The 15095-nt window shown below is 30.9% G+C and overlaps 1 protein-coding gene across 1 annotated transcript in view; it reads right to left on the bottom strand.

The window, feature by feature from the left end:
• Positions 1-12500, bottom strand: part of LOC105621614 (fibrillin-2-like) — a 32708-nt gene extending 20208 nt beyond the window's left edge. Inside the window, exons 1-2 of the mRNA XM_012203082.1 lie at positions 12358-12500; positions 261-343 (exon numbers count right to left, since the gene is read on the bottom strand). Of these exons, the coding sequence (XP_012058472.1) occupies positions 261-343; positions 12358-12500 (226 nt within the window). The remainder of the gene's footprint in view (positions 1-260; positions 344-12357) is intronic.
• Between the last annotated feature and the right edge of the window lie 2595 nt (positions 12501-15095).

Genomic DNA, 15095 nt, shown 5'->3' with positions numbered 1-15095 from the left:
GTTGTTCTTTTCTATTACTTTTACTTGTTGTTAGTTGTCTATGTTCTTACTTTATTAGTTATTATACTACTATAATTAATTTATTATATATACATATATATATATATATATATATATATATATATATATATATAATTATAATTATAAATATATATGCATAATTAATTTATTATATTTATAATTATATGTATAATTAATTTATTATTATTATGAATTTTAGCAAAATAATTTTGTAAAATTAGATCAGTGTCTTTACTTACGAATGACGCACAAGCCTGTTTCCAGTTTTTTTGACCATCCTGGACAGCAATAGTTTTTGTATCTCGATCTGCATACGTTTGGCCTAGAAGCATTTTTAACATGTTTTTTATTTCTGAGATATATGCACACATGATTTTGTAAAAGGAAACGTTTTAGAAATTAATGTTTAATTTAATTGACTGATTTAAGATTGAAATACGGTCTTTCTTAATGAAAATAATAATATGAAACTTGGAATGAGATAATAAAAAGGATTCCTTAACAAATTAAAAATGCAAAACAAGAAAAGAGTATATAAGAATCAAGCGTGGAAATTAGAATGCGCAGAAATAAAAATATCACATAGACCGAATTTAATAAAATAAAGAATAGGTAAAATAAAGAATAGGTAGTTATAGTCCATATTCACACCTTACGTTAATAAATGTAAGAATTTATACGACAAAAGTGAATAAATACGCGGCCTTACGTGTTTCCGCTTAATTTTAAGCTATTTGCAAAATTGCCAGAAAACTTGTAAGAAATACTGCAACTTCGTGCGTAATTAACAATTAGTTGTTTCTAGACTATTACAATGAAATTTGAATTTCTATTCAAACAAAAAAAAATTATTAAAAATTTGTATATAAAAATTATGTTAAATATTCGATATATTAACTAAAATTAATAAAATTGAGTAAATTGAATAAATTGAATAAATTTTTTCGTACTAATTTACTTAACACGTAATATTGTTTTGTTACATCTATAAAATTATTATATTTAATTTCTTTTATTTAAATTTTAAATACAATAACAAAGAAATTAGATATATAATAATATAATTTTACAGAAATGGCAAAACAACGTTATGTATTAATACTTTATAATATTATATAATATAATATTGTAAAAAATATATAATACTCTATTATTATAAATATGTTATAATTAAATAGATTTGTAATTACTTAAATCTTATAAATCGTATAATTATTGTAGGATTAAAAGATTGATACGCATTCTATACGAGATCTTTTTCTTACATTTTTGAATACATGAATTTTTTAAGACCGCGAGCAGTTTCCGAAATTAATTTCCGAAATTATGGAAGCAAGAATTAATCATGAGTCATAGGTTGCTCTTTATGGCACCAGCTTGAAGATGCCGCAAGCGGAAACATGGCGTTTCCGCGGCATCGTGGCACGCGCAAGAAGAGAGGAGAGAAAAAGAGAGAGGGACAGAGAAAAAGAAAAAGAAGAATAGGAAGAGAGCGGAGTGCCACCTCGGAACAAGGCGGCCATTCACATCTGGCGCCTCATAATTAACGTCAGCTGCTATGAACCGCGACCGGCTTTAAACGTCGCCACTTAGGCTCTTTGGCGCCGCAATCGCAAACGCTGAAGTATGCTGGCTTTCTCACGTCACGCCATTTTTTATCGTAAGGGCGATAACGCGATCATTATCTAATACAAGGTTTATAGGGCTGTGGTTCAGAGGACATTGAACTTCCCTTACAGAAATTCTAATTTAATACTGAACTAGCTAATTTAATACTGAAAGAGTAGTAGTCATTAATTACTTATTTTGAATATTAAAAGTACTATAGTTTAGCGTTTAACACTAAAAGATCGGATTTGATGATCTCCCAAAAAAGAAGGCCGTAGGAGTCAATTTGGTTCCACACTTTACTTTATAAACAATAAATAGAAAGAAATGTAGATCATATTTAACGTTAATTATTTTAACAATAATATAACTATAATTTATTGAACATTTAAAGTCATAAATTTGTAAATATCGTAAAACATATACGAAAATAATATCAAATATAACAAGAATTAATTGATTTCAACGATTCTTTTAGATATAGACAAATAAAAATTCAATCATCATTTTATATGTATATACTTGAAACATTTTTTTTTACTAAAATTAAAAACATGAAAAATGATAAAAATTACAGGAGGATATCACGTAGAAGCAAAGTTGAAAAAAAGTTAATAAGTTCGAATTTCGAGAGAAACCAAATTGCAGGCTGCTTCGATTTTTCCAATATGAATTATCTAGTAAGTATTATGTTATCAGAACTCCTCAAGAGCTCATATTTGAGAATAGGATGTTCGGCAGTACAATCTTGAAGATAATATAATAATATCAATAAGTTGTCCAATGTCGATTTTAAATATAAAAAAGGAATATGTCATAATAACATGTAAAAGAATCTAAATCTGATTTCTCATAAATATCGGAGTCCTTAATTAATTTTAACTGACTAATTTAATTATTTAATTAATTTTGATACAAAACTAAACGAAATTGTAGTGTCAAAATATATCTAATTTACTTTTATCCATTCATGGGACCCTATTTTAAGGGCTTACTTCAAAAAATCATTTTCTTAAAACATGAATAATAAATGATCTTACAATGTCTTACATATATTTACTTATAACATTGTGCCTTTTTTTGTTGTTCATGATTTTTACGAGAAACAGAATTCCGCCGCGTCTGGCGGTGCCGCATAATTGTTTACTTAATAACATTTATAAGTAGATACTATAAAAAGTTCTTTTAGAAGATCTCTTACAGAACGAGAAACTTTTTGATTATTAATTGATTTTTAAGAGATTTTAGTGAGATTCAATATATATCAGTAAAGAAAGCCATATTCAGTTAAGGCAGATCTAATAAGATTTTTGGTACCCATAATAATATTTTTTGTATAAATCTTTGAAAAATTATCTTAAAGAATTCTTCCCTTCAACATTATTTTCTCGGTAATTGCTACTTTCCAATATTAAATTTCTGTAAGGATTTCAATTCAACGATTCTCTTTGTATAAAGAGAATTTCCTTCAAAATTTCACGATGCTTAGATAATCTTCCAAAATATCCGAGTTCCAGCGAGTTCTACTGAATCAGTAGATATGTTCGTATCAGAAATGAAATCCAATTTGCCATTTTAAGATTCCTCGAACGAGATCGCGCTGAAGCTCTCTCGTTGCAATGCGGCCGGCCTTTGCATTCCCTCGTGTGCCTTTCAAGCAGGACTCGTCCCGCGCGTTTCTTCTCGTTTCGCTGGCGCGAGGGAGATTAATGCACTCGCGTGTCCGGCATCTCTTACGTTTTTCCTTTTCGTACATCTCCTCCCGTGACTTCTGACATACGCGTTACATGCCTGACGCGTATCACCTTTGCCGGCGGGGGCATTATGGCGGGCGCTTGTAAAGCGATATTAATGCGTGTGCACAGCACGTGATGAAGCAATCTTGCTCAAACAGTGGTCCACTAACTACTCGGGGTGTATACCTGATGGATGTTTACACGCGATTACGTTGGTGAACGATCTCTCGACTTAAAAAAAGGAAGTAAGAGCCATTTTGGATAATTTAGTGTTATAAAAAAACTCAACTCTTCTCAAACTCGTTTAAGAGTAAATGAAGAGATTTTTACAAAAATCAAACAAGTGGGAAAAGTTAAATTTTCAAGAAACTAAAAGAACCGTTTATTATATAAACATGATTACCTTTCTCCGAACGTATATCTAGTAGATATATATATATATAAAGTTTTAGAAATATTATTTAATAAATATTTTAAGGCATTTATTCCATTTAGAAAAAAAAACTAACATCGTTTGGTTTGTGTTTTATATTTACTATCTAATTTTATATTTATTATCTAATTATCCCATAATATTTCATATTTACTTTTTTTAAACATTAATAATGACAAAGACGAAGAAAATGTGTTATTTAAAGTATAAAATAATAATTTTTTCAGCTTTTATTTACGAAATTTTGTTCTTAATAAAAACAACCGTTGCAAATGTTAAATTCTTATACTTATTTCTCATTTTCTGTTTGATTCTTGTCGGAATAAAATTATTCCTGACGTGACACTACTGATAGAGTACAATTTGGCGTCATAATTCAGATTTAAAAAATGGACTTATTTAACTTTTGTAAAAAATCTTTAAAATCTTTCATCCTGCAAACGAGTTTATCTTCCTTTCTATTTTATTCTTATTATCGACGATAAAAATCAGATCCCGTTAAAACACCGATTGTCATTACGGCAAAAGTTGGAAATCGGCGAGATGACTAATTTTGATACGCGTCGTTAATTGGAAAATTGTAGCGAAGCTCGCGTTCGAGTGGTAATAATAATAATAACGATAATTGACGGCAGAATTACGAGAAGTGCGGTCGATCATCATCTCGTAGCCGAAATAAACTTTAATCCAATCTGTATGCAAATGAATGCTCCTTGGGAGATTGGTCCACTGTCGAACTTGTATCGTGGTGTCCGATCGCGCCGATCAACACGTGGCGTGCCGTTATAACTTGTCGACAGGGTGTAATTTTAACACCCGCCCATAATGATAGTGTGTTCTAACAAGCTGAAATCAATGCACAATGTGTTCATCGGCCGATATCTTTATTTGAAGATCTTTTCGCGGAGATCACTCATACTCATCTCTTTGACGGAAATACAAACCTTACTTTCTTTACGCTTTTCACTTTTTTTATATAATTTTAAACAATTTTCAACTTCTCAATTTTTATTTATCATAATTTTAATTCGAATTTATTTTAATTCTTTTTCGAGCCGATGTTTTATATTATTACACAAAGGTATAAGTAACAGCAGAGCGAATCTCATATCTAATAACATTTTTTGTTTTTAGAATATTAATATTCCATTTATTAAATTGATAATTAATTTAATGCATACTTTCACACTATTTCCTTTAAAAACTGTTTCTAAATGTACCATAAATGTCAACTTGATTTAATACATAGATATATTTTTTCAGATGTAATAGTGCTTTTGGTCTCATAAAATGAATAATTACTATATTTAATTTATACATTGTATTACAAGATTTCTGTTTTGCAATACTCGAATTGTGATTTTTATATTTAGACATTATAAATAAAAGAATAAATATAGATCAAAAATGTTGTTATACACAGATTTTTACGGAACAAAATATGTAAGAATCATCATTCGAATGTTTAAAATAGAATCTTGTAAATCAGTTTAATTTTATGATATTAAATATCATTTACTTTAAATTTTATTATTTCAATATATCACTTAAAATTATATATACAAACGATAAAAAGTGATTTTATATGATCAAATTCATTTTCATATATTGCAAAAAAATATTTGCATTCTTTATAGTTATATATCGCATATATTGCAAATTTGCATTATTGTATAAAGAATTTAAACAGAGTTTTTAAAAATCCGAAAAAACAAAATGACGTAATTTCTCATCATTTTTACATCCAAATATCATCAAAGACATTTGATGATAACAAATAACAATTTGTTTCCTGGGATTGAAGGATAATAATTGAAGAAATTTTAAAAGCATATATGTACCTTTCTTCAGTGTAATAAGCCCTACAAAAAACTCATTACTTGTTGAAGAAGAAAAAACTGATTTATTGCATTGTTATTATCATTTCTAATAAATTAATAGTATCTTAATAGAACCGTATAAATGACTAGCATCTAGATAACAGACCTAATTAGTGTGGGTGATTAACTGCTTACGACAGTGTCCAATTGGAAACTACAATAGCTTCAGAACAAACGGCGCGAATTGCGGGCCATTAAAATTAAGGCGATCAAAAGCAGTCGCTTTTCCATTGCGATTAGGGGCAAACAAACAATAGCGTGAAGGATGAAGGCAAAAAACATGGCCGGAGCAATTGTTTGCGGTCTCCTTAAACGAGTGTCGTGTCACAAATGCAATCGGTCACGACACGAAGTATTGCGACATACAATTATGTTATGCGCGAAAAAACATCGACATTTCTCGATTCTTCGATACTCGATCAAATAACGCTTTTCTAGAATCTCAGAACCTTAAAAGATCAAATTAGTTAATTTTTAATATGTTGTAAAGTTTTGATCATTCTGAACAAATAACAAACGCTACAACTTTTAATAAATCGTAATATTTATTTTATGTGCAAAAATTAGGCATATCTCTTCATTTTCTAACATGGATAATTTTTCTAAGTGATCACTGTGCTTAGAGTAGAGTTTAGTTAGAACTATTAAATTTAATATTATATTTATTAGGTCTCTATCTCTGATAATAGAGATAAATGGTGGTCATTTATACGGGAATACTCAGTATATCTTTAAATTAAAAAAAAAAATCGCGGAACTTTGGTACCTCGGAATACTTCCTTCGTGATGTAAAACTTTGCCTATCGGTATCGCAATCCTAGCAATGCAGGCTTGCGTAATCATTTGTCTTTTCTTGTCGGAAATTATTGCTCTGCAATCGCACGGACAGTAACGATTTTAAATTATGCTCAAATCAAAATTAGTCGGCGCAATGAGCGAGAGAAAAACTTGACACAACAACTTGACGTGTTTCTTATCATTACATAGCATATATCATTTAAGTTTAACAACCTTCGGTTGCTAACAACTTCATTACTTCGACGTGGCTTCCTGTACACTCGTAACAAAATTTTCTCGAGAACTAGTGCTTTCAGGTGTTCAATACAAATATGTTATTTCAAATAAAGCTCACAATGTAACGAAAAATGGTGCAAAAAGTGATAAATATAAAAAGTATAAAAATACTCTCGGAGCTATAAAAACTTAAGTGAATATGCCGATTATCTATTGGACTTTTATTTATTTAATGCCGATCTCTTCTTTTCTCTATTTCGTTTTGAAATAAATGTTAATAGACATCGATAAAATACGAATGGCGTCTCGTCATGGAGTTGCATTAAAGATTGCGATAGCGGCTCTAATGCTGACCGCCTTTACATCCCTACGAATTGCTTCTTCACTTCCTGCCGCCGGGCGAACGGCGCATCGCGTAATACGCGGCTTAAATCAATCTAAGTAGTTTGAACTAACCATGGATAATTTTAAGTGGCGATCCCGTTATACTTAAAATCGACTCTATTTTTCACATTGTTCTATTAACGAGAGCAACGTTAGAATCCAATCCACTCTCCAACAGAACGTAAATGATGTGCAATGTGCCGAAATCTCCTTATTTATATTTCGATCTTGACCATCCGCGTTCAACATTAAGAATATACTTTATATGTGTATATATATATATATATATATATGTCACAGTCAAAGCGTAAAATTTAATAAACGTACACACTTAATTAATTAAAAGATACATTTTAATAAATGCATACGATATGCGTAGTTATTCAGTTTAGCAACGTTAATTAAAAAAATCGATGAAATTTATTCTTTTCGAGACTTTTTCGTCGATTTCTTGCAATAATGTTTATGTTTCTAAATAGAACATGTTGAATATTTAAAAATTGTGCTTGTGCTTTTAAGGAGCAATCATGATTATATAATGTAATTATAAACGTGTCACTGCAGAGAGATATTTATTTTATTTATTCATCATATTTATTCATCTTAGAATTTATGTTTTAAAATTTTTATGTTATTTTAACACTAAGAAATGTTGAATATTAATTTAACAAAAATATTCAAATAACGCAATCATTATATTAAATTAAATGCGGATTAAAAGTTCAACATCAAAATTTTAACAATAACAGGTTTTAACACAAATACGAATTATTTTATATTGTATGGATGGAAGCTTTAGATTCACTTATATGATAATGTTACCTCCGATAGCACCGTTCTATTATTATAATACCTAACGATATTTCTTTGTCGGATGCGCACCAGTGCACGTCCATCCCAGGTGAGGATCTTTTTCGGAGGATTACGCAGTCGATCATTCGCGCGGCTCCCTCGTTGTTATCAGTGACAATCGGAAAGACGACGAACGGCGCGTCGGGATTCCGCGCGCGAGGGCATCATTCGTCATTCGGCGAAATGATGAATCGCTAGCACAACACGTTCATAGACGCGCACCGGATGACGGTGAATGGGTCATCTCTCGCGCGCGTCGATAAAAACCAGTATATGCCGCGATAGATGCATTTCATATTCCTCCTCGTGCTCCTCGCCGTTTTATCGCGCCTGCCGTCCGCATTCCATCTCCGCCTTCTTAATTAATTAACGTGGATACATCGTTTATTAATCAGATAATGTAGCGGTTACAACTTGCACGGTGGAGAAGGAAACGCTTGTCAATAAAAGTTTACTTGATTCTTGTTTTGCAATTTATGCAATGACTTGTGACATTAGGATTTTCTAATCCAATTTCACTTCTCATATCGAGTTGATCATTTTATATAAGACAGATTTTTTTCGGAAGATACAAAGCGCAATATTAACTTCAGAAAACTTTAATGAATGTAAATCTATAATATAAGTATGCAGTTGGAAAATTTGTATTAAATTTCACATGTCTTAAATTGATTCACTTAAATTTTTGTGTTAATTTAATATAAAATGAATTGGGAAATAATACAAATATTATTTGTAAAAATTAATATAAAAATGATCAATACTGATACAATTTGTAAGCCAATTATGAAAGCATATTTCTTTAAAGTAAAATTAGCATTTATAATATGTAATAATTAATACGTTTTAGTAAATTTAATATTTATAATTATAATGTTAAATTAATATATTTTAATTACTTATCTTAGAATTTACATTAAAATTGCATTCTTTTTATATCATTTGTTTACTTATTTATAAATTTTATTTGAATATGATAGAAATAAATATTGTATATCAATTAACAGAATATTCAATTAACTTAATTACATTATGTTAAATTATGGATATGTTAAAAATTTAACACAAAAATTTTAAGAACAGTTTTTAACACGAATACAAAATTTTTACTGTGTATTTTGAATTATTTAAGTTAACGATTTCAAATTATACGAGTTACAATATATTAGTTTATAAATATAGATATAAGCTAGTATTAATTATTTGAAATTATTTGAATTACAAGTTGCAAGACATTTAAATTAAATTACAAGTTATAAAGATAAAAAAAATTCAAATTAAAAAGCTGTAAATTTATAATCAATTCTAATACATATTTATGATTGATTTAAATACAATCTTAATATGTTATAAATCAATCAAAGATATTAGCGTCTTAAGACGTTACTTAACAGTCTTAAAATAAAAATGGACTGTGAATACCGTCTATAATAATCTATTCTATGTAATCCATATCTATGATTACAAGCATCTTGAATTATTCATAGATTGAAGTGCAAATTAAAAATTATTTTGAGTTACAAGTTACAAGACAATTGAGCTAAATTACAAGTTATAAAAATAACAAAAATTTAAATTAAAAAGCTATAAATCGGTATGTGAAAGATTTCTTTTTAATTTCCAAACAATTTAAACCGCGTCTGAACATTCCGACAAAGAAGACATACGCGACCGGAAGGGTTAAACGTGCTCCTTACTAATGTAGACGTATTAACGGGTGCTCTGTCAGAGTCAATTAAAAGCATTGTTTAAGTAGCGTTACTTAATCGGCGACATTTAAGAGCGTTATTAATACCACAACGTCAATTAGCTACAATTCCGATGGGACCTACATCCGACATATCGCCAATCCATCGCCAATGTCCATTTGAATTTGATCGCGGCATTCGAAATACGTCGCGATCGTAAAAAATGCGAGAAAATGTGATTTGAAACTTCGTTATACTCGGCGAGAAGGTGCAAGAACCAAAATGGAACAAATATGTATGCTTGTTGCGCCTCAACGAACACGCGAAGGATTGTAAAACGCGTAATCAGCGAACTACAGATAACAGATGCCCTACAATCGTTGAACTTTGTCATTTATCATTTGTATTCTTCTAAAGATAATGTAACGATCGAGCTTATTCATATCTCGACTTCGCTAGAAAGATTATATTATAATTTCTGAGATTCCTATGTCATACCAGTAAAACGGTCAGTGTAAGTTAAATATATTGGTTTTACATACAGGAAAAGCTATAATTGAATAACGAATGTGATTCTCTCGAGTAAATTAAATAATTCTACAGCGACATGTAATTGTGTGTCTTAAGCGAATTAATTTTTATTCGTGTTCTGATTTTTTTCGACAGCATGCAAGTATTAATACATTGAGAAAAAAGTGTTTATTATACTGTAATTGCATAGTAAATTAATTATAATTTTCAGTACCAACTATATATATTTTCTTTATATATAAAACTGTAAATATTGTTACTATGAGTTATTATCACATTATATATTTATTATTTTTTAGTTATGATTAGTAATTATTATAACATTATAATATCCATAACAGTAATAAAAATAAAACTCCTAACTCATAACTATCTTACAATAGTCATACCAAAAATAAATAGTAATAATATCAAACATTTTTTTCTGAGCGTATCCATGTAGTTGCAGCATATTATAACAATGAAATTAGTAATGGAAATTAGTGTTGAAACCACGAGATTATTCCATAAAGAGATCTGCAGATATTCCCACGCGGATTAGAATTGTAATGATTCGCGCAATTATGCAAACATTCAATCTCCTTTTTTAATATTATCAATATCATTAATATCATCATATCAACGGATGCGTTCATATACTCAATTTGCGCATGTTTGATAATCTCACAAACTTCTTAAATATTACTCCGTAAGGCTTCCGGACGTGGAAGCTATCAGAAATTTCCGGACAAAGTCAGACGGATAAATCGCGCTTGGCACGCACGCGGGGAAAAATAATTTCCGTCATCGCGTGCATGCCATTGTCAATCAGTCGCAATGAATGTGTGCGCGTGCGATTAATCCCTTTTATTATCCCATCTGCTTTCCGCGCGGCCGCGCGAAATCATCATCGTCGGAGAAGTCGCGAAAATAGCGCAAGTGCAAGACTTTATCTTGCGCGACTTGACTCTTGTTGCAAAAAAATAGGCGCGACTTGGGTAGAATTCAGCGCGCCGCGTATAACGTAACACTCCGATAACCCAATTAGGTGTTATCGCGTCATTTAACTCACGAGGACGGTGGTCGCGCGAGAGAATCATCGGAATCATTCATTCTCGAGAGATCCTCACTGTTAGCGAAATAAGTACCGGCTTGTTACGAGATGCCTCTCGCGCTCTCATATGAGACGATTTAATCTTTTTAAGTGATCAATCGTAATTCGTCAAGGACAACAAAATATGTGATATTTCGTCATTGTAGACATTCTTTTTTGTTAATATTATCTACAGCCTTGACTATAATAAGTACAAAGCATCCTCAATTTATTACATTTTCCAATCAGTGTCAGTTCTTATAGGCAATTTCAAAGTTTGATTTTCTTGCGAGGCGATAATAAAAGCCAAAGAACGAAAAAAAGATTCAAATTGTTATAAAAAGTGTTATTTTTCAATAAAACTGCTTCTTAATTTATTTTTTGTTGGATATAAAATGTTTTTGTCAATTTGTTATATTGTACAATCTTTTGTCTTATCTAGATATCTTATATAGATATTGTCTATTTTATAAATACACATTACAAGAGAAGTATATAAAATTACATAAATAATGTGTGTAAAAATTACACAATTTATAATAAAATATATAAAATTGTACATTTCTACAAAAATTAATACCTTTTATCTCTATTTGTAAATATTTATGTATGATAATAACAGTAGTATATATTTCATAATTTTTATTTAAAGTATAAATTTTTGTAATATTATATGTATAATGGTAATATTACAAATATTATGTTTGCATTTTTATGTTTGCACATATTGATAACAGCTTTAGAAAAATTAAGATTTAGAAAAATAAAAGAAAAATTGCACAAATTAAATTCGTTGACGAATTATTACACAAATATTTCTATAAACTTAATTTCAATCGTCTTTTGCAATTAATTTAATCACTACAGACAATAATTCTATTTATAATTTGTAACTTACGCGTGTAAATATATACCTTTAATAGTAGATCTAAAAATTAGCCATCAATTGCAATTATATATGAAATTTTTTCACAGTATATATATTTCTGATTCGTGACACTTCGATTATGAAATTTTTATTGATACGTATACGTTATCTGGCAATTTTTACGCTGGGGTTAGAATAAAAAATAGCCCGAAATTTGTCTGCTATATAATTTTGCTAGGATTTTGCGATGATTCTATTGCGAATACTCACCCGAGAGGTGGTACCGATTGCAAAGTGTTATCCAGATCTTGAGTCGGATTCGGGGTGTAACGTTGCCCTGTTGCTACACCGTCCTGGATGACGAACTCAGACGCGAGGACGATCCAGACCGTCGGCAATAGCAGTGTAAACATTCTGCGGAAAGAACTTGTAGCTTCCTATCTTTGATCCGATTCCTTCTTCTATCCCGGATTATCCTTTTAACTCGCGGTCTCCTCGATACTTGCGCACCTAATACACATGATCCTCGATTGATCTTGAAGGATTTTCCCAAGTTATCGCGATCATTGCATATACACTGCCTATAAAAACAATTTATAGCTCTTTTTATAGGATCTCGTTCCGTAAATGTCTGTTTGATTTTTTTATTTTTTATTTTAACTCTGAATGAGAACTGTGAATGAGAATTACCTAATGCCTTACATAAATATCGATTAATTAGAAAAAAAAATTTTCATATGAAACTTATACGTCCTCCTTTTTCTATTTTACCGCGTGAATTCTCGTTGAGAAACATAACATGCGATAATTCGCTCGTGACTGTGATGCCTTTCCGGAAGCGCCAAATTAGTACGATGAGATAAAAGCAACTATCTTCTGATATAAATATCCACCATTGCGTTTTGTCGAGCAAGAGGCAAGAATTTCATGATTAAATTCGCACTGTCGTGGCGAACAATTTATCTGTTTACTAAAATGCATTTACATTTATTTTAACGCCATAGAGTATAGAAAATTTATAAATTCAATGAGAGGAATACTCTAACTTCGTCCTCTTGTCCCGACATATTTAAGAATTAATACTAATATTTATTTATACAAATAGTAACCCAGAGACATACAAATTTTTCACTTTTTAAATTAAAGATCTGAAAACTATAAAGATTGAAGTATATCACCAGGTTCGTATTAAAAAATTTATTTGTCTTTCATTTTTTTAAATTTTCTTTAAATGATTTCTACGTTTTTCAGTCACAAAAGGAAAAGGAGGTTTCAATTAAAGCAACGAGTCTCTCGTAAATTTGCGCGTCGTACGTGCAGTTTCTATTCGTTATCATAACGCAAGGCGCGACTAACGCTTGAAGCCTATCTTTAAAGTTCCATAAACGTAACGCGGCTCCTGCGAAAAAAGAACAGGACTTGCACGTCCTATTACCAGCGGAATGAATTGAGATAGGACCTCGACTAGAGCGAGGTTTCAGCTTTGAGCGTTTCACCACCCGTAACAAATGAGCTCATAAAGTCTGTACCACGACATTATCGAAGCTATTGAAAGCTCCTTTTTGCGAGGAAACGGAAATTTCTGAGAAAAATTCGTTTAGTGATATAATAGAAATAAAAGTAGTTTTTTTTAATCAAAATTTGTTTCTTCTCACATTTGCTCTTTTCTCATAGAGGCTCAGATTTTTTCGTTTCAGCGAAAAGATTTTTCTTGAAAACAACAGAGCTCATTTGAGATAAAAGAATACTTAAAAAGGAGAAGGATTCTCCTCCTTTAAAAAATAAAATTCCCTTCGCGACGAGTTAAAAGGTCATCTTTCGGACATACCTGTTTAAACGAACAGCAGTCTAATATAATTCCATAACTAGCACGAGTCGCTCGCAAATATTCGCACTAATAGATCTGCGACACGCGTGGGTTAGTCGACGATCGCGCATATCGCGATTGACTGTGTTCGACGTGACGTGATCTCCAACGACGCGCGCGATCACGCGTGAAGAAGCCGAGAGCCGCGATCAAAGATCATTCTCAAAAAATCGCTCGCTTAGGTCAGCACTCTGCGAATTAAGATCCAGTTAATTAGATTTTCGTCTTTAGATTTGCGACTTGATCTAATCCCTGACTTGTGCTGCGAATAATTTATAATACGATTGGCGACGTGGTGCTCAATTTTTCTATTTTAACGTAACGGACGGATAGAGAGAGATCTTTAGCGAAGATTATTTAGAGATTGAAATTGAAAATCTTTTCTTAGCACAAATTTTTCTATGATTGCACATATTTAATCCAAATAACACAGAGAGAGTTAAAAAAAAATCAGTCGTATGTCACCAATTTTGAATTCATTTTCAGGTATAAAAAGAAAACCTTTCTTTTTCTGAAAAGTTCCAAAAAAAATTCTTCCATATAAAAATGAACTTAGAATTGATAATATACGACTGAATTATTTCTAAATTCTTTTTGAAAGAATCTCTGTATAGTATCTGGGTAAACTTTAGGAAAGAGAGAGAGAGAGAGAGAGAGAAAGAGAGAGAGAAAGAGAGAAAGAGAGATAAAACATAATTAAATTCAAATATCAAATAAATATTAATTAACAAGAAACAGATTCTTAAAGCATTTTATTCTACGTTCTAGTTTATTAATATTTCATTTTTTCGCAATATTATCCTCTTATTAAGCAATAATATATGTATATCATTTAAATATCGAGACACACGCAAGCAATGTATAATTTTCAAGTCAAAATCCACGTCACCAATCAGGAAAATTAAACTAAAAAGATTTGATATAAATATATACATATTGTGTATAATACTTCCGAACACCTACGCGACTTCCGACTTTCGGCGGATCAGCGATCGATCTTTCGGCCCGCTCGAGATCGATCGGTCCCAAGGGAGACGGACCTCGGAAAGATGCGCCGCGACGGGATTCGACGCGAGACTGGAGTTGTAGATTGTAGACTCGAGAAGAGGGCTCATCTGGGAGGGTTCTCTCTCTCTCTCTC

The sequence above is a fragment of the Atta cephalotes genome, assembly GCF_000143395.1.
Source record: "Atta cephalotes unplaced genomic scaffold scaffold00035, whole genome shotgun sequence".
Taxonomy (NCBI): Eukaryota; Metazoa; Arthropoda; class Insecta; order Hymenoptera; family Formicidae; genus Atta; species Atta cephalotes.
This window is presented reverse-complemented; position numbering and strand designations above follow the sequence as displayed.